Source organism: Bos taurus, chromosome 18 (genome assembly GCF_002263795.3).
Source record: "Bos taurus isolate L1 Dominette 01449 registration number 42190680 breed Hereford chromosome 18, ARS-UCD2.0, whole genome shotgun sequence".
In the NCBI taxonomy this organism is placed as follows: domain Eukaryota; kingdom Metazoa; phylum Chordata; class Mammalia; order Artiodactyla; family Bovidae; genus Bos; species Bos taurus.
In genome coordinates, this window is record NC_037345.1 from 45,851,257 (window position 1) to 45,877,910 (window position 26,654).

At 54.5% G+C, this 26,654-nt stretch overlaps 3 protein-coding genes across 19 annotated transcripts; 2 read left to right on the plus strand and 1 right to left on the minus strand.

Annotated features, from left to right (window-relative positions):
* Positions 1–215: 215 nt before the first annotated feature.
* Positions 216–10,847, minus strand: LGI4 (leucine rich repeat LGI family member 4). 5 transcript variants are annotated; one of them, XM_059876951.1, is made up of 9 exons: positions 10,550–10,847; positions 8,468–8,527; positions 7,989–8,060; positions 7,669–7,740; positions 6,076–6,325; positions 5,683–5,852; positions 3,459–3,623; positions 2,870–3,375; positions 216–1,178 (listed from the first exon to the last, which is right to left on the minus strand). In XM_059876951.1, the coding sequence occupies exons 4-9, from the start codon at positions 7,703–7,705 to the stop codon at positions 864–866; spliced, it is 1,443 nt and encodes a 480-aa protein (XP_059732934.1). In that variant the 5' UTR covers positions 7,706–7,740; positions 7,989–8,060; positions 8,468–8,527; positions 10,550–10,847; the 3' UTR covers positions 216–863. The 5 variants fall into 5 exon arrangements, with proteins under 5 accessions (XP_059732934.1, XP_010813114.1, XP_010813115.1 ...); XM_010814812.4 differs by having other exon boundaries at positions 8,468–8,531; XM_010814813.4 differs by lacking the exon at positions 10,550–10,847 and adding an exon at positions 9,309–10,039.
* A 157-nt stretch (positions 10,848–11,004) lies between these two features.
* Positions 11,005–17,267, plus strand: FXYD1 (FXYD domain containing ion transport regulator 1). 7 transcript variants are annotated; one of them, XM_005219017.3, is made up of 8 exons: positions 11,005–11,175; positions 11,440–11,519; positions 14,115–14,179; positions 14,639–14,671; positions 15,224–15,298; positions 15,790–15,826; positions 16,740–16,789; positions 16,970–17,267. In XM_005219017.3, exons 3-8 carry the CDS (start codon positions 14,119–14,121, stop codon positions 16,990–16,992), a joined length of 279 nt encoding a protein of 92 aa, XP_005219074.1. In that variant the 5' UTR covers positions 11,005–11,175; positions 11,440–11,519; positions 14,115–14,118; the 3' UTR covers positions 16,993–17,267. The 7 variants fall into 7 exon arrangements, with proteins under 7 accessions (XP_005219074.1, XP_024834270.1, XP_024834269.1 ...); XM_024978502.2 differs by having other exon boundaries at positions 11,005–11,131; XM_024978501.2 differs by lacking the exons at positions 11,005–11,175; positions 11,440–11,519 and adding an exon at positions 12,827–13,026.
* FXYD7 (FXYD domain containing ion transport regulator 7) lies at positions 17,101–26,531 on the plus strand. 7 transcript variants are annotated; one of them, XR_009491171.1, is made up of 7 exons: positions 17,101–17,589; positions 22,254–22,283; positions 24,218–24,292; positions 24,434–24,476; positions 24,639–24,679; positions 24,899–25,011; positions 26,159–26,197. XR_009491171.1 is itself a non-coding variant. In XM_059876913.1 (7 exons), exons 1-6 carry the CDS (start codon positions 17,565–17,567, stop codon positions 25,004–25,006), a joined length of 300 nt encoding a protein of 99 aa, XP_059732896.1. In that variant the 5' UTR covers positions 17,101–17,564; the 3' UTR covers positions 25,007–25,011; positions 26,159–26,197. The 7 variants fall into 7 exon arrangements, 5 of the variants coding, with proteins under 5 accessions (XP_059732896.1, XP_059732897.1, XP_059732898.1 ...); XR_009491172.1 differs by having other exon boundaries at positions 24,434–24,467; XM_059876913.1 differs by having other exon boundaries at positions 24,921–25,011.
* The last annotated feature ends 123 nt before the right edge of the window (positions 26,532–26,654 follow it).

The following is a 26,654-nucleotide window of genomic DNA, read 5'->3' on the forward strand; positions in this document are numbered from 1 at the left end:
ACAATGCCTTTATATCTCCTGCACACCCCACAAGGCCCCCCATATGAGCCCACACTCTTTAGAGACCTCGTGAAAGCTCACCAAGGGCAGCCAGCATGCACCCTGGGACACCTCCCCTCTCCTTAATACAGCTCCTGTGACACTACTCCTCCTCCCTACCCCAAACCCACGCCACAGGAGACACCTTCTCCCAATAACCCCACAACAACCAGTGGGCGGGTGCACAGCGCGTTTATTGAGCCCATGCACTTTCCGTCCGCGATCGTGTCACCGACCCGGGACAGGCAACCCTGGCTCCCGGCTAAAACTCGCTCTTTCCCACCTATTCCTCGCGCACGCGCAAGAGGAACAACACGCTGGGCTTCCGCCTCGGCAGCAGGCGTGCGCACAAGCAGTAGAGGAAGTTAGCAGGCCCGGCAGGGAAAACTGCCCAGCGACTGGTGACGTCATGAAGGCGGGCACTAAAAGCGATTGGCCGGATTGAGTTTAGAAGGAAAAGGCAAGCTATCGCCTTCTCAGTACTTTTACAGAGAACAGAAGGGGTGGGAGTGGGTTGAGGAGGACTTCTCCAGAACTCATGGAGCTCTTCACATTACCCTCCCACCATGATTTGTCTACCGGCTCCATGCAGCCGTCCCCCAGCCTGAGCCCCCAAGTCATCTTTGATGGGTGTCATCTCCCAGCCAAGAAGTCACTTAAGACTGAAAGGGCAGCTCTTGCCTTGAACTTGGCTTGTGGTCAGCATCTCACAGGACCAGCTGTCACTTCTGAATAGGGCCAGGAGGCCAGTAAAGGGGACATCCTGAGGCCCAGGAATCCCCATGCCAGCCCCCTGCTGGCCATGTCCAGCGTCCCTTCCAGCCTCAGGCACTGAGGTCTAACTCATGATGCTGGTAGATCTGTGTGGGGCCCTTGAAGCAAGCAGCGAAGAGGAAGCGTCTTCCGGCCATGGTGATGTGAGCAAAGGCCCGAGGGGCCACTATCGCCGGGGGCCCCAGCTCCTGCAGTGGTTCCAGGAGCCCCTTGTCAGGCTCAAGGCGGAAAACCTGGCTGAAGGCGAAGTCACTGCCCAGGATGGCCAGCTGGTCCTTGGCAATGAGCAGTGGCTGGAAGACATGGGCCCCTCGAGAGGGAAGTTTCTGCAGCAGGCGAAACATGGAGCCATCCCAGCGCATGACCTGTGGGAGGGGGGCCGCTCATTAGGGCTGGGGTCCCCAGGGCCAGGCCTTCCGGTCAGTGGTCCCCTAGGCTCCAGAGGACTTGAAATAGCTCAGGAACAGAGGCCTTTAGGTCCACAAACTCCCACAGCTTTCTCATCTTCCTAAATGTCACCAACCAGCTGCTCAGCCCACAGACTTGGAGTCACTCTGGACCCTTCTCTCTCCTTCAGCCCCACATAGAATCAGTCAGCCCTGGAGTCAGTCAGTTTCACCTATGATGGTATGCACTTCTCCCATCTCCTCTGGCCGCACTCTGGCCCGACCACAGTCGCCTGCCTCCTGGACCATCACATAACCTCCTCCCTGGTCTTCTTGGTCTCCTTGCTCTTGTCCCTGTGCCTACAGTCTGCTCCCCACGCAGACACCCTGTGAACCCCTGAGTCATATCAGTGTCTCTCAGGCTAAAAGCCCTGCCCGTGGCTATATCTCACTCCAGAGAGTGCTGGAGGGAGTGGGCCATCAGCCCTGGGGATTCAGGGTGTGGTGGCTGTGGTTAAATGTAAGTACTGGGGACTTCCCTGGTGGCAGAGTGGATAAGAATCCACCTGCCAAGGCAAGGGACATGGGTTTGACCCCTGGTCCGAGACGATTCCACACACTGTGGAGCAATTAAGCCTGCAAGCCACAACTACTGAGCCCACAAGCCACAAATATTAAGCGTGTGTGCCCCACTACTGAAGCCCACGCGCCCAGAGCCTGTGCTCTGCAACAGGAGGAGCCACTGCAGTAAGAAGCCTGTGCACTGCAACAAAGACCAGCCCCTGTTCGCCACAACTAGAGAAAGCCTGAGCAAAAAGCAATGAAGACCCAGAACAGCCATAAATAAAAAATTTTTTTAAAAATGTAGGTACTGGAGTGTGTCATTTTGGGAGTAGAATCAGAATCTTGGGGCCAGTGTCAGTGTTGGGAGATGGAGAGTGGTTTAGGGTCAAAGGTCCATCTAGTCAAAGCTATGGTTTTTCCAGTAGTCACGTATGGATTTGAGAGTTGGACCATAAAGAAGGCTGCTGCTGCTGCTGCTGCTGCTGCTGCTAAGTCACTTCAGTTGTGTGCGGCACCAAATAATTGATGCTTTCGAACTGTGGCGCTGGAGAAGGCTCTTGAGAGTCCCCTGCGCAGCAAGATCAAACCGGTCCATCCTAAAGGAAATCAACCCTAAATACTCATTGGAAGGACTGATGCTGAAGCTGAAGCTCCAAAACTCTGGCCACCTGATTTGAAGAGCTGACTCATTGGAAAAGACCCTGATGCTGGGAAAGATTGGGGGCAGGAGGAGAAGGTGATGACAGAGGATGAGATGGTTGGATGGCATCACCAAATCAATGGACGTGAGTTTGAGCGAACTCCAGGAGATAGTGAAGGACAGGGAAGCCTGGTGTGCTGCAGCCCATGGGGTCACAAAGAGTCAGATAAGACTGAATAACCGAACAACAACAGTCTTAAGGGGTCACAGTCTTGGAGTTTGCGTTGGGATAGGGTCAGAGCTCAAAGATCATTATATTAGGAAGGTCGGCTGTCAGGCAGGTCAGCCTTCAGAGGCCAGCGTGTGAGGTTGGGTCAGTGCTTAAGAGGCCAGCCTGGAGTGGGAGTGAGCTGCTGCCAGTCAGGTGGAGCTTGCGCCCACCCCGCACGACTGCGCCCAGCCTCACCATGGAGTCCCCGATGTAGCGTGTCAGGCACAGGAATACGTCCCCGCCGGCCTGGAAGTGGCGCGTGGCATAGACGTCCTCAGCCTCGGGGATATCCGTCCGCCGCTCGAAGCGGCCCCCGAACCAGTGGAAGAGCACGGGCCGCTGCGAGGCAGAGGCCAGCAGCAGATGGGGCCGGCCGTCCAGTTCGAGGGCCTCGACGTCCGTGTCCCGGTGCCAGGCATGCAGGCTCTGGCGCGGGTAGAAGCCGGGCCCGTCCCGGCACAGCAGTGTTGTGCTGCCCGCCTTGGAGGCGTCAGCCACCACGAAGCAGGGCTGCCCGTCCAGCCACAGGAGCTCGGCGTCATTGGGCCGCAGCAGCCGCCGTGGGGCCAGGGCCTGCAGTGGGGCTAGGCGCAGGTCGGGGCCGGGCCGGGCCCACAGCTGTGAGCCTCCCCACAGGCGGGCGGCCAGCATGAAGAGGCGGGGGCCCAGCACCAGCGGCTTGCAGGACACCACCGAGGGCGCTGTGGGGAGCAGGGGAGCAGGGGGCCCTGTTAGACCAGCTGGGCAGGCCACCCGGCAGGTGGGAGGATGGGAGGGGGCTTACCAGACAGCTCCTCCTCCTGACGGAAGCGCTGCAGGCTGTAGTCCCAGGCCAGGATCAGGCAGCGGCCGGCAAAGGGCTGTGCCAGGACAATGTAGGGCTCCTCCTGGTAGGAGAAAGCCTCTACGCCCAGCGCTGACTCTCCCACCGTCTGGAACCAGGACAGCTCTGGAGGTGGGGGGAGGGGAGAGAGTCAGACAGGCCAGGGGGACCCCCAAGGGTCCTCATCACCTAGCCTCAGCTTGCGCATCTTTGCAGTGAGGACCGCCATGGTGCTGACCTCATGGGGATACACAGTGGAATCTTTTTATCTATGGACGTATTAACTCACAACCACACGGTGATAGTCTGTTTTCTAAACTGTGCGGCATCATCAAATAATTAGAAACAGCACTTTCATCATTCATTTAACTTCACAAGATCCCTGTGGGGTATATTCTGTTATTGTATCCACTTTGCAGAGGAGGAAACTGAGGCACAGGGAGCCAGCTGTCCAGCCAAATCCATCCTTCCTGTTTTCCATCACACAGGGTTGCATCTGGCCACAAAGCCACCCAATCAGAGGCCGTGAGCCCAGCACTGCCCCCACGCCACCTCCTGACATGTGGCCGTGAACCAGAGCACAGTGATGGTGCTAGTGCTCTCCTTGCTTCTAGGAGGACAGTTTGTCCTGGACTAGGTCCCTTTCCCCTCCTCCTGTGAACTGGCAGGTGGGTGGGGTCACGACTTGGTTTCAACCATGGAAAGCAGGAGAACACCCAGGGGCTGCCCCACCGGCTTGAACTACTCTCACCTCAGACCCTTCTGTTTTCTTTGTTTCATGGTATTTAGACCCTCTGTTACAGCAGCTTAGCATTGATGGTAACAATGCACCCAGATTGTCCAGTGTGATGGCGGTGGACTCCAGGTGACAATACGTCATTCTACATGCCAGGACCTACTTCTAGGGGCCCGGGTCCAATCAACGAACCAAACAGCTAAGGATGTCCATCCAAAGGGGATCTTTTAAAAAATGGCCATCAAATCATGTCACTCTGTGCTCAAAACCCTCCCTCTGTGGCTTCCCACAGTCCTCTGGATAAAGTCCACCTTCTCTGTGACTTTTGAAGTTCTGCAGAGTGAGGCCCTTGCAGGTAAGACACCTCATCTGTGTCCTTCTTTTCCTCAGTCCTCCAGGCCAGACCTTCCTCCTTCCATCCTCAGTCAGGACAAGCTCTGTGCTGCCTTGGGGGGTCACTGCACATGCTGACCCCGTCCTCTGTCCTCCACTTCGCTACAGCCACAGCTGGCACTACCTCTTTGGAGAAGCCTTCTCCAATGCCCCAGGAAAGGTAGGACCAACCCCTAAACTCTCTCATCATCCTCTGTGTTTATCACAATGGGCACCATTCATTTACTGTGCAAAGTTTTATTTAATGCCTGACTCCCCACCTCCAGGACTGTGACCCCGTGAGGCAAAGGCCCCGGGTTATCTTGGTCACCACAGTGTGCCCACTGCCTCTTACAGAGCTGGTCACCAAGTGGACCTCAGTAGGTGTTTGTTGAATAACTGAACCAAGAGTGACTAAGTTAAATTGCCTTGTTCTATGAATTCTGAAGACCAAAAACTTATCTTACATTTTGAGGATGATGATGTTAGTAATGATCTTCAGGTCTGAACTCAAAGTTTCACTCCTTCCAGACCCTCCAGCTATGCCTGGGCCCCCGCTCTGACTCGGGGCTCCCACATCTCCATGGGTTCTCTCCCCCAATCCTGGCCCTGACCCTTCTGTGCTACCCCCATCTCAGCCCTGGTCATTCTAGGCCAGCCCTCTCTGCTTGCCTCTGGCTGTGGGCCCTGTGAGGACAGACCCAGGGCTGGCTTCATCACTCCTGTGTTCTCTGCTTTGCCCAGTACCCATAAAGATACTAGACTATATTTGCAGAAAAGCAAAGTGATCGGAGAAAATATTTTTTACGTGGTCAATTTCATATTAATAACAACAACAACGAGAATGAACATTTATGAGGGCCTCCCCTCCCAGGCCTTGTGCCAAGTACATCACTGAACTCTCTTGCAGGAGTCCTGTGTCATGGTGTATTACCCCTATTCACAGGTAAGAAAACTGAGGCTCGGGGAGATGCTTGCTCAGCAGACTCTCAGCCAGGAATTGGCAGGGCAGGGAGGTGAGCCCCTCAGCCCTGGCCGCCCCTGCTGTCCCTCCCACCCCTCCAGGAAAGCCCCCACCTATGGCTCTGCACTTGAACGTCTTGGGGTCCACGTGGCGGAGCTGCATGTGGGCCAGAGCAGCGGGGCCGGCGCAGGCCCCGGTCCCCACGCTGGCGTTCACGGTGGGGATCCACTGCAGCAGCCAGAGCACGCGGCAGTCACACTGGAACGGGTTCCCGCGGAGGTCCCTGGGGCAAGAGGCCGGGGAGGGGCTGCGACCCGGCTTCCAACCCGCTGGGGGCCACACTCCCCACCCCTTCCCAGGCTAGGGCCCCACCATGGTGTGGAAACTATGTAAAAACCATCACAGTCATACTTACTTGTGCCAACCAGGAATGGGCACAGATGCCCCCTTCCCCCACCCACACGTTCCCCAATCACCCCAACCCTCCCATTCCCCTTGGGCCTCACACATGAGTCAGTGTCTCCAGGCCCCGGAACAGGAACCTGGGGAGGGTCTCGAGATGGTTATTGGCCAGGCTCCTGGTGGAGGGAGAGAAGGAGAAGCCATCAGCAGCTCCTAGGATGATGCCAGGGTGATGCGTGTGGGGTGCCTCCCAGGGTGGGCTGGGGCAGTGGAAACACGCACAGATGTGTGAGTGAGCGAAGTCCTCTGAGGGCGTTCTTAGAGATGGAACCAATCTCATTGTCCTCAATAAAGCTGTGGAGGGAAGATGCGGTCAGGGGGAGGTCCCCTGGTTCCCTGCTGTAGCCCCACAGTGGTTGGAGAACTTGCGCCATGGTAGCCACAGGCCATGGCAACATGTGGAATTCTCTCCCAACACCTTGCATCATCCCAGGGAAACACCTCCCAGGAGCCTCGCTCTTCACCAAGGTCTCAGCCTGCAATCCCAGGAGCCAAGAACCTGACCCTATGGTCCTTGCCAGCTTCACCAGGAACCATCACCACCACAGCCACCATGACCAACACCAGTACTAACACCAATATGACCACTCATACCTGCACCATCATCCGTTATGTCCAATGCCTCTACCACCATCATCAACCCCAGTACCCAAAACTGCCATCGTCACCAACCCCATACCACGCCACCACCATCACCAACACCAACATCACCCGCTATTCCCGTCATCAATACCAACATCAATAGCATAATCATCCAACCTCACAGCAGCAACACTGTTAAGCATCACCAAGAACATGTCTTTCATAATCAACACCAAAACCACTGCCTCCATCATCACCAACACTGCCACCATTATCACGAGCACCAGCACCGCCAGTCCCAACAGCATTACCCTCAGCGCTCACATCATCACCTGCCATCAGCACCACAATTTCTGCACGTATCTACTTTACCATCACCACCAAACCCAATACCAACAACATTGCATTACACCAACATCCTACCCCAAACCACTGCCACCACCACCACCAGTATCATAATCACCAATGTCCACAGCACTGATAATTATTACTAACACCAACCCTTCAGGCTTCATTGTCAGTGTCCATCTGATGGTCCAAGAGCACCATCACCCTTGGGTCCACCATTTTTATCTAAATCATCCCCACTGCATCATCCACATAACGCTACCACTTCCCTGTGAGCACCATAGCCATTACCATCACCACCAACGCTACTGCTGGCGTTGTCATGCCGTCAACACCACCGCCACCATCAGTACCACCATCACCAACTAACTCAGAGTCGCTGCCCCTTAATTTGAAACATTTCCTCATCTCTGGCCTCTTTGTACCCTCCCTGGTCTCCTGAAAGTCAGGTAGGACCAGAAACAATCATGGGTTACCCAGGACTTGGTGCATCTTGAAACAGAGAGGGTCGTGGAGGCAGGCTGAGATTACACAACTGAGCAGGAGCCCTCAACCCTGTCTTGCCCCTCCGAGGCGATCCCTTGTCCAGACACTTCCTCCCCAGGGCAACAAGCTCCTCCCTTACCCCCACTCTAGGAGCCATGGAGGGGTGCCTCCTTCCTCTCCCAGGCCCCCATTCCTGCCCCCCATCTCCTGGCCTCACTTACAGGTACTGTAGGTGGGACAGGCCCGCAAACGCATCATCCTCAATCACAGAGAAGGAGTTGGATGTGAAGAGGCTGGCAAGGGGGTAAGAGAGAAATTTTTCCAGAGTCACTGCTCCCCACCTGACATGTTAACCTTGGCTCCCCCCAACCCCAGCCCACGTGGGCATGATCACACACACAGGTATGAGGATGTGGATCATAAAGATACTTTCACAGACACGCACAAACACGTAAGTGTGCACACTCGCCCCGCCCCCCACGTGCATGTGCATGGACAGCCCCTCCCTCCGGTGGTCTTCACTCAGCCGGACCCCACTCACAGCAGGTGCAGTGACGGTACCCTCAGGAAACTGCCGGCCTTCAGCTGGGTGATTCGGGTCCTAACGAATGAGCTGGGGACGTGGGCAATGGTGGGTGAAGAGAAAACCGCTCCAGTGCGCCACTCCCATCCCAGAGCCGGCTCCTGTCCGAGGGGGGCAGGAGGGAACCTGATCCTGGGTGTGTGTATTTCCCCTGCATTCCAGGGGAGGCGGGCAATTGCCCTCCTCGCTTGGCAAGGATCCTGGCAGCACTCTGCACACCCCATGGTTCTCCCTCCCCCCAGGTTCTCCCCACAAGATGCCCCTGCCCTCTGGAATTCCCATCCCCACCCCTGCTCCCTTTCAGATCCCAGTAGCCCCCTCCCAGGATTCCCAACATCCTTTGCTGCCCCCTCCCAAGATCCTGACGGGCCCTCCAGCCCCCCGGGGTCCCAGGACTCCCATCCCCAGCCTCAGGCCCCCAGAGGGCTGACACTCACAGCGACAGCAGGGTCGGGGAGAGGATCTCGGGCAGGTCCACGGAGCCCTCACACAGAGCACTGTCTTTGGAGCAGGAGCAACTCAGAGGACACTTTCCCTTTGGGGGTCTCCAGGCCTCCCCCACCCCCAGCCCAGCCAGCAGCAGCAGTAGCAGAATTCCCGCCCCTCCCATGCCCCCTGACCCTCGCCGAGGCAGCGGCTTCTCTCTGCCCTCCCAGCTCGGCCCAGGTCTTGGCCACTACATCTCCCATGCCAAGAGACCCTCCATGCCGCCCGCTGGCACGCTCTGCCCCGGCTTCTCTCTCCTCTTTCTCAGTCTCTCTTCAGTCTGTCTTTCTTCCTCTATGTCTTCGGTGTTTAAATTTCCATTTATGTCTTTTCCCCTGTTTTTGTGTCTCTCTCCTTTTCTGTATTTCTGACTCTGTTAGTCTGTTTCCCACTCCCTATCTCTGTGTCTTTATGAGTTGTCTTTCTCTTTCTCTTTTTCTCTGTCTCTGTCTGTCTGTTGGCCTCTCCTTCTGTGTGTGTGTGTGTGTGTGTGTTTCTGTCTGGTGTCTTTATTTCTGTCCCTCTCCCCCCCCGCCACCCTTCCAGCTCCCTGGAAGTTTCTTCCCCTCCTCCCACGTCCCTTCTCTGGGAGGTTTGGGAAAGGGACTCTCTGGGCACCAGGCGCTCAAGGCAAAGCAGGGAAAGGAGGCGGGGGTCAGAGGCCATAGGAAGAGCAGCCCCTGGGGAAGGGGCCAGAGGGCCCCATGGGAGGGGAGGGGCCACTGGGGGCTGAGCTACCCTGGCTCCTCCCAGCCAGCCCCCTCCCCAGACACCCCACTCCACTCCACTCACAGAGTGTGAGGATGTCACCAGGGTGGGGACCGGATGGCTCTGTCGGCAGGAGGGGGAGTGGAAGGAGAGACCACTAGGGGCTGGAGCCGTCCAGGCCACTCCCAGCCAGCCCCCCTCCCCTGGCTCCAGGAGGGTGTGGTGGGCACTGGCCCCGAGGCTTCAAGGGACCAGCTCAGGTGCAGCTGCTCCCTCTGGTGGCAATGCTCGGCAGGACAGCCACCCTGCTCCAAACCCGAAACCTCTCTTGCCCCTCCCGAAGTTAACCCCTTGAGTGCCCACCACCCACTAGGGGCAGGGAGTCAAACCGGGGAAAAAAAGGATGAGGATGCCACCCCTTTCTTTAATATTGACTCTGTACCACTCCCTGTCCTACCAGTTCATCTGTTAGCTCATGCTGCCTCACTACAACCCTCCGAGGCTGGGACGATCATACGGCTATTCTACAGATGGAAATACTGAGGAGAGGGGTCCAGTCATTTGCGATCTAGGTTATCTAACTGGGGCAAAGCCAGGGAGCAAGCCCAGGCAGCTGGCTCCGTGGCTTCTCTTCCTTTGGAGGTCAGAACCTATGGATATTGGCTGTTTTCATTTTGGACCAAGGTTTTTAGCAGTCTGGATAGATTCTATCCATTAAATAACAAAAGGAAATAAATGACCCTTGTTACTCAACCATCAATGTGAAATAGCAGTAATAATGCTCATTGAGAGCTTGCTGTGCATCAGTCTTGACACGAATTTACTCGGCTCTCCCCCGCCCCGCCAACAGCCTGTGAGGTGGGTGGTATTACTAACTCCCACTTTACAGATGGGAAAACTAAGGCATGAGGAGAACACAGCCTCTGCTGGCACTGCTGCACACACCTAGAACCCTTGGAGGACAAGGGGCTTAGCAGCACCTGCTCTGGCGGGGCCACTCAGGTCTGGGTCCCTAATCCTTAGTTTGCCCATCTATCAAATGGGACAATCGTGGCACCCACTTCTCAGATGTGTAGATAATTCAGGGAGAGGATAGAGAGGATTTAGAGCAAAGTGGGTACCCAACAGGTTGGGGTGAATTTTGGACCAAGTGCTTATCCAGCACCCGAGGAGCTCTGTGATTTGAGCAAGGCCCTTCAAGTCTCTGGAACTTCAGATGTAAGGCAAGGATGAGAAACTTCTTTACAGGGTCTATGAAAAGCTAAATAAAGAACTTAGGGCCAGGGACACAGAGTAAAGACAGACAGGCTTAAATCCATACTCACTGAGTTCTCAGCACAGCTGGGTTCTTACTCCTATTTACGATAAGAAGAATCACAAGGATGATGATGATGGTGAGAGCTTTTTTTTTCTTTTTTGGATCACTTACTGTCTACCAGACTTGACTGTGTTCTAAATGTTTTCCATGGGTCATTTCAGATAATCATCCGGACCTCCCTCTAAGTCGAATACACTTATTATTTTCATTTTAAAGAAGAAGAAACTGAGCCACAGAGAAGTTAAGTCATTGGTACATCACCAGCTAGAAGGTGGCAGGGCCTCTCCTCTCTGGAGCAGCTGGTTCTGAAGGGGAGGAAACCAGGTGCTGGCTAAAGCTGGCCAGGTGTCCCCTCCCTCCTGCCCCCTGACTCCTTACCACCCCTCCCCAAGGCTACGTAAACATTAGGGTTATCATTAACCGGGACCGCTGGTGACCCTGGGGTACAGGGCCATCGAGGGCAGAGGCTCAGGCAGATGGGGATGAGGGAGCTTTTTGAAGCTGCCAGGGTCCTGTGAGGCCACGTGCACATGCACTCATGCATGCATGTGTGTATTTGTGTGTGTGTGAGGGCCACTTGTGCCTGAGTGTGAGTACATCTACCTGCTGCTGATCTGTGTCCTACAGAGCCAGGTACCTGAGCCCAGGTCTCTTTCAGACAGGGGCAATTTCTACCCTTAACCACCAGAGGGACCTTGGGAGAAGGATTTCCACTTTGATAACCCTTGGTTTGCAGATCTCTAAAATGGGGTTAATAATAAGACAAGGTTGAGTTCAGAGACCTCTGAGCCGGACCCAGAGTGATACGTGTGGCCTTAGTGACGTCTCCTTTTTGTAGGATGGGAAATCGAGGCACGGAGTAGTCTCTTGGGCTGCTCAAGCTCTCTCACTCCACAGGGAATGGCAGAGTCCAGAGCTGATCCCCGATTTCTTGGTCACCGGAGCCTGTGAGCCCAGCCCGCCCGTGAGGATGCCAGGTGCGTTGTCCTCCACAGGGGTCTGGGGGGGGCCACAGGATCCCAGGGACAGGATGGTTTGGGGCTAAACAGATCAAGGCAGATTTGGTGGTGTCTCCGAGAGTGTGAACACAGTGTGCCAGCCTGTGCATGTGTCACCGTGTGGCCAGCGGTGTGCCTGTTTGCCCATGTGTGAGGATGTGAACACAAGCATGTGTGTGTGTGTCTGTTCTTATGGTTATGAAACCACAACATGGCTGCTTGTATGGCTGTGTCCTTGACAGTGTTTCTACTTCTCTGTGAACCCACATAAATATGTGTGTGTGTGTGTGTGTGTGTGTGTGTACAAATGGATGCAGTTTGTGTGCCTTCACATGCCTGAGATTGTGTAGGAGTGCTGACCTTAAGCCCGGTGACCTTAAGCCCAGGCTGGACCCAGTTCCTAGGAAGCAGCGCAGAAAATCATTGACACCCACCCTCTCACCCTAGTTCAGAAGCTGTAATATGGCTTTGAATGTATTCAAGTGTAGTGTGTGCGCATTGGTTTATTTCTGTACAGAGAGTGTGTATCTTTGTGACCATTTGTAAGTGTGCTTAAAGCTGTGTGGCCAGCTGGGTCTTTGATTGTGTCTCCGTATGGGCACCACCTTAGTGAATATGTATGTGTTGTGTGTGTATACAGATGTGTCTGTCCTGATATTTTGTGACTGGTGTAAGAAGTGCTGGTGTGTGTGTGTGTCTTTGGGCTTCTCCCTGGGTGTGTAATTCTGAGTTTGTATTTATGTACATGCATGTATTTGTCTTGTTTTGTGCCTGTTTATCTGGGTCTTTGGGTTTCTGTGTGTGTGTGTACCCATGCAAGACCTCATAGTCAGCAGCAGACAACTTACTCACACACTGAAATGCCCCCCAGACAGCCCTGTGGTGCTGATGAGGGCCCTGCACGGCACCAGGGTCAAGGGTCAGTGGATTCCTAAACTCTTAGGCCAGGTGACCTTAAGCCCAGGCTGGGCCCAGTTCCTAGGGAGCAGCACAGAAAATCATTGACACCCACCCTCTCATCCTAGCTCAGAAGCTCTCTGAGCAGTTTGTGAGGCTGGTGTGTGTGTGTGTGTGCATGCCTGCCTGTAATCCAGCCTGCCTGCCAGCACCTCCTCTCCCCAGCTTTCTCCACCGCTGACTGCCTACTGTTCCTCCCTCCGAGCTGAGAGAGTTAACCTAGCGGGCCAGGGCGGTCTGGGCTGGGGGCCGCCCCCTGGCCCCCCTCCAGCCCGGCTCCAGTTACAGCCTCGGGTTGGGGAGGGTAGGGGTGGGGTGGGGCTGGGAGGGGAGACCGCTGAGGGCAGCGCAGCCAGCTCTGGGCCAGGGGGTGCAAAGTGCTCGGCCCCGGGGCACAGCCGGACGTTTGGGGGCCTTCTTTCGGCAGGGGACAGTCTGACTGGGGTGAGCGTCCCCCGCCCCTCCCCTCCAGGGCCTCACCCCTGGCCTGGCTGGGCCGCCTATTTTGGGAGCAGGAGCCGCTTCCCAGGCAAGCCAGACCCAAGAGGAAGGGAGTGTGGTTGGGACGTTGGGGTTCCCTCAGGGGTGGAAGTGTGGGTGCAGCTCCTCCCTGCCCCTGCTGTGGCGCGTGCACACTGGCTGGGTGTGGGTTTCGCACACTCATGTGTGTAGGTCGGTTGCCTCACTGATTGAGGGCACCGGAGGCCCAGATGGGGACTAATGTGTGCCTGTGTCTCCACCCCATGCCTTGCTCCAACCAGAAGTTTGGGGAGCGGGCGTCATCCCCATTGCAGCCCCACTGTGCGTCTGTATGCATGTGCGCATGCGTGCATCGTCCCCACCCCTGGCATCTGTCTTCTATCTCAGCCCCATCGGCCCAAGCCTCATGTCACTCGCCTGGTGCTGTCCGCTGGTGAAAGATGTCACCCAGAGGCAGGCCAGGGGATGTTTTCCCTGTTCTCACTGCTTCCAGAAGAGGAGAAGGGGTGGCCTTTCCCACGGGGGCAGCTGGTGGCAGTGTGGCAGCCCAGCCTCACCCCGGGCAGGGTTGTGCATGACCCCCAAGTGGGGGGAGGAAGGCTGTTGCCATGGTGGCCTGTGCGAGGCAAATTCCTCCAGGGTGAAGTGGGAGATATTTATACCCAGGGTCAGGCAGAGAGCGGGCCAGCGGCCGAGGGCAGGAGAGCCGGGCTATTACGGACACAGCAAGGCCGTGGTGTGTGGGCAGGTGGCCCTTGGGCGTTTCCTGGCTGTCTCGTCCCTGGCAGTGTCTGTCTCTCCACCTGGGTGGGGTGAGGCATCTGCTCTCCCCTGCCAGGGTAGGTGCGGGGAACCTGGGGCCTACAGTGAGGGAGGCCCCGGCCTGCGGGAGATCCTTGTGGGCTGTGTGTGCCTCACCCCGTCCTTGCTGCTGGGTGACCCTCTTTGTGTGGGTTGTTTTGGTGACGCTGTTTCCTGATGAAGCAGGGGGCGCCTCTGTTTCTCAGGGTGACCAAGCCGGATGATAGATGCTTTTGGAATTAAGTCCCTGGACTGTCTCTGACTTAACCGCTTGGGTTCAGGCCCCAGTGGTGGGAGACTGAGGGCACGCATTTCCTGACCTTTGGTATTCCCCAGGACAATGGCATCTCTCAGCCACATCTTGGTTCTTTGTGTGGGTCTCCTTGCCATGGTCAACGCAGGTGAGTCTGGGGGAGGCAGCCCACTACCACCTCAGCCCCAGGGGTGGTAAGGGTAGAGGAAAATTCTGCAAGAGAAACAAGCTGGAGCCTCCAGTCTGAACTGAGTCTCAGTGGGGTCTCATGTGGGGTCCAGTCACAGGCTGGTATCTGGGGGAGGGGAGAGGATGCCCCAGGTCGGGCAAAGGGGGAGGGTGGGATGGAGGCCGGCTTCCCGTGAATGATGGAATCACAGACAACCTGGAATGAGATGGAGAGCTGAGGCTGTCAGGTGCCTCCTGCCCCATTCCGGACAGTGCAGAGAGGCAGCCAAGACCCAGAGAGGGTGGGCAGCCTACTCAGAGTCCAACAGTCCCCAGACTCCTGCCCCGAGACTGTAAAACTCCCACAGGGTCTCGTGATGCCGCTCTCTGTCCAGGGTCCCAGGAAGCATCCAACCCTGATTTCTTCTTCTCTTTCCAGAAGCACCACAGGAACACGACCCATTCACCTACGGTGAGGGAGGGGCATCTTTCTCTGGGTGCTGGGCTTGGTTAGCCTGCCCTATCTCTCTCTGTTTCTGTCTCCATCATTCTCTAGCCTCTCGGTGTTTACATCTTTGGCATTCTCATTCTTTATCTCTTGATTTGGCTCTCTGACTCTTTCGGTCTCGATCTCCCTTTGTCCCTGTCTCTCTGAGTCTCTGTCTCTCTATTTGTGTCCCTCTCTGTCTCTCTGATTCATTCTCCTTTTACCTCTTAGTATCCCACGGCCTCTCCTCTGTTGCCACCTGCCTTTCTCCTCTCCCTGCCCCCCTTTCCCTCTCCATCATCCTTCCTTACTCGATTGCTTCCTCCCTCCTCTTGCCCTGTCCACCTCCTACCTTTTCTCCCTGATCCCCCTTCTCCCACATCGCTCCCTCCTCCTCGCACTGATGTCCTTTCCCTCCTCTTCCCCATCCTTCCTCTTTGCCCCTTCCTCCCCATTCTGCCCCTTTCCTATCCTTCCTCCTCCTCTCCCTGCATTCACCCTCCTCCGTGCATTCACCCGCCTCCCTGCTGCCCACAGACTACCAATCCCTGCGGATCGGAGGCCTTATAATCGCCGGGATTCTCTTCATCCTGGGCATACTCATCGTCTTAAGTGAGTCCCCCTATCCTGCCTTCAGTCGCTTCCGGTGTCTGCCCCAGCCCCGCCCAACCTCCCGCTCCGCCTTCAACCCCGCCCCATCTGTGCCCTTGGCCCCGCCTTTGTTTCTGTCCACCCCACTTTCCTCCCTGGGCCTTGCACCTGTTCTGCCCCTGCCCTCAGCCACGTCCCAGTTTCTGCCCTTCCCCCATTCCCGCCTCCGGCCCCGCCCGGTCCTTATCCTGCCTGCCCTCGGGCTCGCCCCGCCTCTATCCCCGCCCCGGCCCCGCCCCCACTTATATCCCCGCTTCTGGCCCCGCCCCGTTTCCTATCCCCGCCCCGGACACGCCCCCCATTTCTATCCCCGCCCTCGGCCCCGCCCCTGCCCCTGCCCCACCCTTATCCTCAGACACGCCAGCCCGGGCAAGCGAGATCTGTGGCTCGCTGTGCGCTGTGCGGCTTAGAGGGGAATCTCAGCACACTCCTCTCCACGCCCCCACCCACAGGCAGAAGATGCCGGTGCAAATTCAACCAGCAGCAGAGGTAAGAAGCCTCTCTGGACCCTCATCTCCTCCCGCTCTAAAGGAGCGTTGGGGGTGAGACCAGAAGTCCACTCAATCCACAGCCAGATCCTTCGGCAAATATGTATTAAACACCTACTACGTGCCCAGCCCCAAGCCAGGCCTTGGCACCAAGCCACGAGTTAACTGCCCTCTCTGTCTGAGCTTCCAACCAAGTGGGGGCGGTGGCCATGGGTTCCAACAGACCCACAAATATAAAACCACAAAGCGTGATAAGTGCTGTGAAAGAGTCGCGGCGAAATGAGATCACCTTACTTGGCGGCCCAGTTTAGCTCAGAGTCCTGTTCCTAGCTCTTTGATTTATCGTTAAATAAAATTTTAAAGCCCAAGCAACGTATGAATATCTTCTTCCTATTAAGATACTTATAGATATTATTATAAATAAAGGTAGTATTTTATTGTGTCCCATGTACAAGATGCTATTTCATTATGTGTTATTTACCCCTCACACCATCTCTATAAAGTAGGCGCTGTTATTAACCTCATTTTACAGATGAGGAAACTGAGACATGGGAAAGTGTTCACATGCCCCAGATCATTCAACTGGAAGATGAGGGCTCTGGGTTTCTCACCTAGGCTGTCTCCAGGCAATCTGCCCTCAAGTCGCTTTGGCTATATACCTCCTCTTCCATATTCTAGTTCCTTCCTCAACACTCTGGGAGGTACTCGCTGTTATCGGCTTGGAGCACCTCCTGCCAAACACTTAAACTGCTCCTGGGTTGCACTGGATTTTCTGGCGGCTCCAATCTGCTCCTTGCCCATCTGTGGGTCTCAGTGGATTGGTCTGTGAAATGGGGCGGGCATTGGGGTCTTCCGAGTGTAGCTGTCTCTCTCCTTTTTCCACCCCCCAATTCTTGATGCATCTCCTTTCCCAGGACTGGGGAACCTGATGAAGAGGAGGGAACTTTCCGCAGTTCAATCCGCCGTGAGTTTGGGGAGACTTAGGGTGCTTGGGAATGCGAGTTGGTTCCAAGAAGCCCTTTGCTGGCCCTCCCTGGGCGCGGGGGGTCGGGGATCGGGGCTTGATCTGCCCTGCCGTGCTCCCATCTTTCAGAGGAGCTGGGGTGCCCCTCTTGACTTCCGGATTCTCTGTCTTCCCCCTCAGGTCTGTCCACCCGCCGGCGGTAGAGACACCTGGCGCGATGGGCCCCAGCCAGGTCCCGCAGCTCTAACTAGGCTGGGGGAGGGAGGATAGAGGAGGAGGAGAGGGCAAAGGGCTGGGTAGCGGGCCTGGAGGGCTCTCCTGCCCTTCACCCTTTTCACCCCCACAGGATTCCCCTGGCACTTGACGCTTCCACCCACCTTCTGCACGCCCACCACCACCTGGACTGCCCTCTTCCCTAGCCCTGCCCCCACAGACTCTGACGCTCAGATTTCCAATAAAACGTGCTTTTCTCTCTTGACAGCGCTGTGCGAATTTGTCAGTCCCTTCGCGGTGGAAAGCCTGGGCGCCCCCTTGGCCCCGGCAGAGGGCGCCCCCACCCTTGGGGAAGGGGCGGGGACGTCGGCAGTGGGCGGGGGCGGGGGTGGGGGTGGCCGGGACGGGGGCGGGCTCTCCGGGCCCCCATTGGCTACGGCCCCCCGAACACCAGGGCTCCCCCCCTCATCTACCCCTGACAACAGTCGGTCCGGCTTCCAGCTGCTGCAGCCAGCGCTCCTTCACCGCCTCTACATCCAGCCGCCCCTTGCTCCAGCCCGGCATGGCGACCCAGGTCCCCACAAAGGGTGAGCGTCGCCTGGGGAGAGGGCGCAGCGGGGCTCCGGGATCTTAGAGCTTGACAGAGGATCTGGGGGAGAGCCCAGTACTGAAAGGGGAGGGGAATGGGGAAGGGGATGTCCCCTCCTCACATGGGCGGAGGCCCCTGCATTGCACCCCTCGGTACTCCATTGGGCACCCTCTCCCGGTGGTCTCGGTTCCTGTGCGGGACCGGTGGTTGGAGAGCGGCAGTCCCGGGAGAAAGGATGCTCGGACCGGTAGCTATAGCAACCATGCAGCTGGTCCAGCGCCGCGGTGGTAGTGGACTCGGAGAAATGGGCTTCGAGGGTGGGAGCCGCTGGGTTTGTAGCCACAGAGGTTCGCGCAGATTTCATGGTCCCTGCGGAACGTAAGGGGACGGGGTCCATGTCCCTCTTTTTTTTTTTTCCCCTCCCTCTCTCTCTCTAGTGCTGGCACCTGTGGTGGGTGTTTCCTGAAATCTCTGACAGGCAGGTTCAGAGGGAAGCGAGGAGAAAGAGGGAAAGACAGGAGCTGTAGGAAATGAGAGATGGAGAGAGCAAGAGAGAGGGAGACAGTAAGGAATATAGAAAGAGACTGACTGAGACAGCCTGGAAGAGATAAGGACCGAGAGACAGAGGGAGGCGTAAAGACACAGAGGGGGAGAGATAGAGAAGAACCGACAGCGTGAGACAGAAATGGGAAAAAGGAGGGGTGGCACAGGGTGGGGCCTGCACCACTGCAGTGAACCCCCATTTGCGGGGATGGGTGGCAGGACCCTCCTTCCCAGCCCTCATTCAAGGGTGTTGTCCAAAAGGTGTATTTGGGTGTGCAAACAGATGCCTTCCCACCTCCCTCCAGTCACACAGAGATAGACACTTCACACCATTAGCCCGACTAGGCACCCCTGAAATACTCGGTCCCCACAACAGTCCCCCTTTCTTGAGCTTACTTCTGCAGAGGAACAAGGGGGGAGAATGCTTTCATGGTGGGGGAGAGGTGGGCAGGGAGGGAGTTTCCAGCCCTAAGAGCAGGGTCAGGCAAGAGGCCATCATTGCTGAGGAGCCTCTGGCACTGAAGGGAACCCCAATTCCACTCTGATCTCTCCTTCCCTGCCCCCTTTCCCGGCAGGCGGGGGCTGCTGCACTGAACCATATCTGCAGAATTTGAAGCAGGGCGGGGAGGGGGGGCAGTGGGGGGGGCGGCTGCAGAGGCTGGAAGCCACCCTAGGGAGAGGGGGCAGGGTTGAGCCAGCAGCCCTGGCGGGAGCCCAGCACTTCTTTTCGCAGAGATGGTGGTTAGCAGGATCGATGGCAGCAGACGGGCAGAAGTGGGAGGAAGATGCCCTGCCTCCCTCCCCCCCACACACCCTTTCCCCAGTCACAGCAGGAGAGGGGACCACAGGTCTTGGGAAACCCGGGGGCAGGAAACGCATGTTGCCTGTCATAAACCGCTTAATGAAATTAATTAACAGGTCGTTAGGGAGGGGGACGGCTCCCTTGCACCCCTAGCCTCCACCCCCACCCTGTCAGAGAGCAGGAGGGTGTGTTGGGGGCAAATAGAAAGGAGATGGAAAGGCACAACTGGGCCTTGGTCTCTATCCTTAAAAAGGACCCTTGGCTTGGCCACAAGCCAGTTGTTCAGGAGCAACAATAGGAGGTACAAAGGGAGCAGAGGGAATCAGGGTTGGCCCCAGAGTTAGAAACTCAACCCTCAAGTCCCACACAGGACCCCATCCAGCCTGGGGTACCCAGATCCATCACCTCTCCTCACCTCTCAAGATGCTCCAGTTGCCATAGTAACCACCTCCTTCCTGATTCTCCTTGGCAACTGGCCAGGAGTGGTGCACATTCCTTCTCCTGCCTCCTGGCTCCACCCTTAGCTCAGCCTCGCCTTGAGGACCCAGATTGCTGGGACAGCAGGAACTAGAGAGGAACTTCTGCATGGAGCAAGGAGCACCCCGGGAGGGTGGAACCAGAGAGGAACCAGAGAGGATTCTGGGGCAGGCGCTCACCTTGTGGGGCAGGGCTTCTCAGATGGTTTGGGGAGGCAGGATGTGTGGAAACGCAGGATAATGCAACTGTTCCATCTCTGATGCTGCCTAGCAGGGGTTCATTCATTCATTCATCCATTCATTCTAGAAAAGTTTTTGAACAACTTTACAAATGCCAGGATTAACAGCAGAGATGAGTCAAATAAATTTGCTCTGCATCTGGTAGGGGAGCTAAGACAGAGCAGAGATGACTCTAAAATACTATTTTCCCATCTCGATGCTTATGAGTACCACCTTCATGGTTTTTGCCCTGTCCAAATGTTCCCCACACTGATATTTAACATTTTTTCCTTCAAAGGATTAACTTTTAAAAAACTTTGTTAGCTTTATTTTATATCAGCTCCACAAATGGAAAATCAGGATTTTTTTTTTTTGTCTTACATTGAAAGCAAGTATTAAAATTATCTTAAACAACCAATTTCATTTTTCTGGGCCTCAGTGTTCCTCTTTAGTGGAAAGAGAATGAAGATAGTGCCTATATCAGAGAACGGCTGGGAAAATTAAATGTGGTAATATCTGTAAAGTGCTCAGAAGAGAGCCTGGCATGGAATCAGTGCTATCAAATGCAGCTTAGATAAATAAACAAAGGAGAAAATCAAATAATGTCATAACAGTCTACTGAGATATTATTACCTGCTGAAGACACTGAGCCCAAGGCCTGTTTTCTCTTGAGAGATTAACAAGGGTTGGAAGGTGTAGAGATATATCAGCTCCTTTTTAAGAATGTCTCTTTGAAGACTGGACAGGGAGCTGAAGAGGGTGAACTTACAGTGTATCAGTGCTATTCAGGGTCTTGCATCAGTCAGTTTAAGCTACAGTATGCAGTACCAAGGGCTTCCCTGCTGGTTTAGCAGTAAAGAATCTGCCTGCAGATGCAGGAGACACAGGTTTGATCCCTGGGTCAGGAAAATCCTCTGGAGAAGGAAATGGCAACCCACTGTAGTATTCTTGCCTGAAGAAATCCCATGGACAGAGGAGCCTGGCGGGCACGGAGTCACAAAAGTGTCAGACCCGACTGAGCTACTAAACAACAAATGAAATACCAAAAATCTCAGTGATTTCTGACAACCAAAGTAGATCTCTTACTTAGATTATGTGTCCACAATGGGTTGACTAGGGTCTCTACTTCCCAAAGAAAACTGGAGCAGCCACAATCTTGAACATTCATGTCACCAAGCCAAAGGCAAAAGAGAGCTCTTGCATGGGCAGTTAATGCTGCAGACCAGACTCATGGTTCATTGGCCAGAATTAGTCACATGTTCTCCTTCCCAACCTCAAGGTAGCCGTCCTTGCTGAGCTTGGATGGGGGAAGGACACTAATGACAACATCTGGCATCACCCTAGCACTCCCAGTACACCCTCCTCCCCTAGTGGGGCATGTTTTGCAGAATTCCACTCTAAACAAGGCAGGGTGTACTAAAAGCTGTCAGTGTATTAGGGAAGCATCAGGATGGGTTTTGTGAATGGGAAGGATGTTCTGAGTTCTTCTGGAGGAGACTACCATTTAAGACAGGGAGGTAGGAGATAGGGAAAAGTAAACACACACACAAAAAAAACGCACGCATATATACACACATTAGTGAAAGTGTGAGTTGCTCAGTCTTGTCCAACTCTTTGCGACCCCATGGACTGCAGCCTGCCAGGCTCTTCTGTCCATGGAATTCTCCAGACAAGAATACTGGAGTGGGTTGCCATTCCCTTCTCCAGGGGATCTTCCTGACACAGGGATTGAACCCAGGCCTCCTGCATTGAAGGTGGACTCCTTACCACCTGAGGCACCAAGGAAGCATTATCCACATGTTAACATTTAGAAATCAGGGTGAGTCTTCTAGCGGATGAGTATGTTTTTATGTGGTACTGCTGCCGCTGCTACTGCTAAGTCGCTTCAGTCGTGTCCGACTCTGTGCGACCCCATGGACGGCAGCCCACCAGGCTCCCCCGTCCCTGGGATTCTCCAGGCAAAAACACTGGAGTGGGTTGCCATTTCCTTCTCCAATGTGTGAAAGTGAAAAGTGAAAATAGTTACATACATATACACGCATACATGTACACACTGGGAAAGTTACTACAAAATCAACTTTGAATCTTTAATTTGATGGTGTCTGAGAAATAAGTAATATAGGAATAATATAAATTTTTGGACAGTTCCTCTCTGCTGGATTTGGTGGTAGGAACAAGTGGATGAGAGCTCTCAGAAGACTGAGAAGTTGTAGGGAGTGTTCAGGGGAAGCTGATACACTGAGCAGTTAGTTCTCCAATGGGATTCATACTCCCAGCATCATATGCAAAAGAGAGTGTATATGTGTTTCTCAAGAAATGAGTCCATGCTTGCATTAGATTTCCTAGGTCTAGGATCAGGACTGCCACGTACAATTAGGTAGGTTGGGCATTATATAAGGGAAGGTATCGACCAATGGAGTGAGTTGGGGCTGGAATCCAGCTTATGCTCCAGTCTTTAAGTTTTGTGTCCTGCCGTGAGGCTACATTGTCCAGAGCAAGGGGTCTCAATGATCTGATTTCTACACAGAAACCACTGGGCCAGTGGCGCCATTAGGATCCTCAAATAATTAAGAAGCCAAGTGTTGAAATGTTTTTCCCTCTCTCTCTGCCTTCTTCCCACAGTTCCTCAGGATCCTGACCCATTTTACTATGGTGAGTGGCAGATTCTGCGACGAAGGTACCCAGGGGCTGGATGGAGGGGTGGCTGTAGATCCCCACAGGCCACTGCTGAGTGGCTTCAGCTATGGCTTACATGTTATGTGCTGGGTCACTGGCCACATGACCATGTGGATATAATTGATATCAGCTTGGCCTATGGAGGGTTGAATCAGACTTGGGGAGGGGGTACCCTCTTTGGATCCTCCTCAGGCTTCACCAGCACTCTGGGCTAGTTTTCTGGGGTCATCAGAGAAGCCAACCACTCTGACACCAGGCTGGCTGAATTTGAATCCTGGCTGGTCCACTCACTAGCTGTGTGGCCTTGAGCAAGCAACTCTGTCTCTCTGGGCCCTTCTGCAAATAAGAACACTAAGTTTTCACCCATAAGGACTGTGGGGAAGATTTACTCAGATATCATTAAGTCTTTCCATAGCACTGAAGCTCAAAAAGTGACTCCAGGTCTAGCAGACCTGACCCCAGTTCCCTCTCTGTATACCCTCCTTCTCTCTCCCTTTGTTCACTCATACTCTTCTCCATGTTCTAAGTTGTCTTCTGCCTCAGGACCTTTGCACTTACTGTTCCCTCTGCTGGAATACGCTTCCTCTAGCCCTCCACACAGCTAGCTAAGGCTCCCTTTTCTTCTTCAGGCCTCAGATCAAATAATGACTGTCAGGAGAGGCCTTCTTGAGTCCCCAGCAAGAGAAGCCACACATAGATCTAGGCATGGTCCCATGACTGAGTTTTGTGGTTTTATTTTGTTTATCACAAATGAAAGACAACTCCCTGAGGGCAGAGGCCTGGACCACTGCTGGTCCAGAGTGAATATTTCTATAGATATGTACTGTGGCATATTAGATAAGAATAATTCTTATGAAGGAAAATAAAAGAAAGACTGAAGTTAAGAAATGTTGAGGAGAGGATGGGAAATTCTAAATAGGACAGCCAGAGAAGGGGTCACCAACATTTGAATAAAGTCCAGGAGTTGGTAAGGGAGGGATATTTGAGAGAGGAGCTTTCAGGAAGAGGGCCCAGCAAGTGCAAAGACCCTGAGGTAGGACTATGCCTGATAGCCTCCAGGAACTGGAGGGAGACCCGTGTGCTTGAACAAGGGAATTGAGGAGGAGAGTGAAGTGGAATGAGGTCTGAGAAGGGATCAGGACAAGACAGTACAGGGCCTCCTGGGGTGTAGGGAGGACCTTGGCTTTTCTTTGCTATGAGGTGGAGGTTAGAGGGAGTGGAGTGGTGTGCTCTGAGCTCAGGAGGACCCTGACTGGACTCAAGTGTTAACAAGATCTCTGTGGCTGAGGCGCTGAGTCGGGGGATGGATGACGGAGAGACCACAGAGAAGGCTGTTTGCTGAAAAAAGTAAATGCAGTAGAACAAGGATCCCCAGTGGTTGGGCCAAGGACTGGTACCAGTCAGTGACCTGTTAGGAACCGGGTCGCACAGCAGGAGGTGAGTGGCCAGTGAGCAAGCGAGTGAAGCTTCATTTCTATTTACAGCTGCTCCCCATCACTGGCATTACTGCCTGAGTTCCGCCTCCTTAGATTCTAATTGATTCAGGAACCCTATTGTGAACTGTGCACACGGGGGATCTAAGTTGCCCTCCCCTTATGAGAATAATCCTGAAACCATCCCTTAACCCCTGTCCGTGGAGAAATAGTCTTCCACAAAATCAATCCCTGGTGCCCAAAATGCTGGGGACCATTGCAGTAGAAGAAGGTCCTATCTATATCTATGGCCGAAGAATCCAGAGAAGGGTAGTGGGCAGAGGTCTAAGGGGAGCACTTGGTGTCCAAGGGCCATGTCTTTGATCCTCATATGAACCCATGGGAGGAGCCTGCAGCCTTGAACTGAGGCCAAGGCTCCAGGGTGGGGGGGCGGCTGAGGAGCCACCCCACTTTGATGACCTCCAATGTCTTCCCCAGACTATGACACTGTGCAGACGGTGGGCATGACTCTGGCTACCATATTGTTCCTACTGGGCATCCTCATTATCCTCAGTAAGTGTGACCCTTTCCTGAGCTCCAAAGCCCCTCCAAGAAGGCCCCTCGGGGTCCCCAGGCACCTACAATTTCCCTACTGGCTTTTGTCCATACCCTTATGTCCTGTGTCCTTGTTCTGTTCTCTGTCTCTCCTAACAGGCAAGAAGGTGAAGTGCAGAAAGGCGGACTCCAGGTCTGAGAGGTCTGGCAGCAGAGGGGAGAGAAGGGGAGGGGTGGGAACAGCCTGGGAGCCCCCAGGGGTGCTGCCATAACCAAAGGGATCCCAGAGCCAGCCAGGTGTTTCCCAGAAAGCCTGCTCAGTTGAGTCTCTTGATGCCTTTCTCTCTCATCTTTGCTTCCACAGCCCAACATGCAAATCCTGTAAGTCGGAGCTTCCCTCCTCAGGTGAGGGTGTGAGAGAGTGTGGTTCTGCGAGGGTGAGTGGGAGTGGGGAGGGGAGTCCAAGGGGACGTTGTGCTGGATCTCCCCAAGAATGGGGCCGCCAACAGTGCAGCCGAGATTCCACACATCAAACCTGTTAAAGCATAAAGTTAGTGGGATGTGACATGGACTCCTAAAGAGTCCTTGAAGCTGCCCAGAAACAAGTACCTAATCTTATAAAAGCAAGGATGAACTCATTCTCCAGAGGAGAGAGCCACAGCCTGTGAAGAGAGGGGTCCCACGTGGGAAAAGAACGTTGGCAATCAGAATGAAGGCAGAGTTGAGCACTAGAGAAGGTAGGAAGATAGAATGATTTCTTGACTTTCCTGTTCAGTTAGGACAATCAAGGATGAAATGACTGAGAAAAAGGGAGGGAAGAGAAAGGAAGCAAGGGGAAAAAGGGATGGAGGGAGGGAAGAAGGCAGGCTGGCAGAAAGGAAGGAAGGAAGGGCTTAAGAATAATTGTATCAAAAAACAGGAGAGACATATAGAATGCAGATTTTTAAAATTGATATTGGGGAAGAAAAGAGAGAATATAGGAGGGAGTGGGATGGAGGGTGGAGGAGGATGGGGTGGGGGTGGAGGGTGGAAGAGGGATGGAGGATGGGGAGTGGAGAGTGGAGGGGGTGGTGGGTGGAGGAGGGGAAAGTCAGGGCAGGTGGCTATACAGGAAGGTGGAGAGAGATGTAGGATGTAGAAGCAGGGATACGCATGTAGAAGAAAGATTGTGACTCCTTGGGGGTGTTCATTTTAATTATGTAAAAATATCTCGACCTGTTTTTGGTGGAACTGTGTCCTTTCCAGGGACTTTTAAAAACCAGAGATGGGAATCTCTTTGGCTCTTTTGTTTTTAGAACTAAAAAAAAAAAAAAAAGGGGCCTTGGGGTAATCAACATTTGGAGGATTTGATGTTGAATTTCATGTGTTTTGTTTCATGTTTATTTCATGAGATTTAAGAACATTAAGGGGTCACTTTGTGAATGATGAAGGGGTTGGCCCAGACACCTGACCACAGTCTAAGAGTATATATGAGATTTTGACCCATGACAGTTGAATGATGGTCCCAAGTGGGTGGGAGACAGGAGAATTCCTGTTGTATACACAAGTTCCAGAGATGGAGTGTTGGAGTGTAGGAAGAGGTTGGGGGCTTGGCAGAGGGATGGAGACTCTTCTTCTGGCAGGGGGACACCCCAGAAGAGTCCAGGGTGGGCCAGGGGTCCCCAGCTTCATCACAGGTGTCCTGTGGGATAGGACAAAAGCTACCAAGGTGTCTCTATATGGACCAGACATTGGGGTGCAGGGAGGCAAGACAACATCCGAAGGGAGCTCAGGGGTGACAATCTGCAGGCCTGACCTCAGTGCTGGGGATGAAGGGCCCACTGCCACCCTTTTTGTCACCGACTGAAGCTCCCTGGCTCTGTCTCTCTCTCTGTCTCTCCCCAGCACCCGGAGGTGGCGGCGTGTAGAACCAGTAGTGGTCACCTCCACTGCAGTCCCTGCCTGAGAGCAGGAGCCTGGAGGCGGCGGGGACCCCAGCTTGGCCCCCCTGGCAGCATTCCCCTGAATGAGCCGCCCCACCCACTCCAAGGCTGGAGCCGCTGCACCTCCCTAGGCCTTGGCAATGACGACCCCCTGCATCCCAGATCCGGAGACTCAGGCCTCCATCTCCTGGGGTCCTCGAGTCCACGCTCAGCCCCTCACCGTCCCGGGGTGCTGCTCCCCGGGACTACCCTGTCTCCTCTTAGGAGATCCGGTCCCCTGCACCCTCGGTGTCTATGTCTTGAGCTTAATAAATCTGCGTTTGGTTTCTCCCCCTCTTCTGTCTGTGTGTTCTCGTCTGTGGGGAGGAAACGGGGGAGGGGGCAAAATCTAACCTGGGGAGCTATTTCCCCATCCCCAGACTTACCCCCTTCCTCTCCTTCCCCTCCGCCAGCTCCCT

What these genes read in the sequence shown, in the direction of transcription:
- LGI4 (NM_001103301.1), bottom strand. Translation starts at nt 8,640, where the DNA reads ATGGGAGGGGCGGGAATTCTGCTACTGCTGCTGCTGGCTGGGCTGGGG. An exon ending in TCCCCGACCCTGCTGTCGCT is followed by an intron (nt 8,061 to 8,467) that starts GTGAGTGTCAGC and finishes CCACGTCCCCAG; the next exon opens with CTCATTCGTTAGGACCCGAA. An exon ending in GTACCGTCACTGCACCTGCT is followed by an intron (nt 7,741 to 7,988) that starts GTGAGTGGGGTC and finishes CCCCCTTGCCAG; the next exon opens with CCTCTTCACATCCAACTCCT.
- FXYD7 (XM_059876913.1), top strand. Translation starts at nt 17,565, where the DNA reads ATGGCGACCCAGGTCCCCACAAAGG. An exon ending in GCGGACTCCAGGTCTGAGAG is followed by an intron (nt 24,477 to 24,638) that starts GTCTGGCAGCAG and finishes TTGCTTCCACAG; the next exon opens with CCCAACATGCAAATCCTGTA. An exon ending in GTCGGAGCTTCCCTCCTCAG is followed by an intron (nt 24,680 to 24,920) that starts GTGAGGGTGTGA and finishes CTCATTCTCCAG; the next exon opens with AGGAGAGAGCCACAGCCTGT.
- FXYD1 (XM_024978500.2), top strand. Translation starts at nt 13,309, where the DNA reads ATGCATGTGCGCATGCGTGCATCGTCCCCACCCCTGGCATCTGTCTTC. An exon ending in GGGCATACTCATCGTCTTAA is followed by an intron (nt 15,299 to 15,789) that starts GTGAGTCCCCCT and finishes CCCCACCCACAG; the next exon opens with GCAGAAGATGCCGGTGCAAA. An exon ending in TTTCCGCAGTTCAATCCGCC is followed by an intron (nt 16,790 to 16,969) that starts GTGAGTTTGGGG and finishes CTTCCCCCTCAG; the next exon opens with GTCTGTCCACCCGCCGGCGG.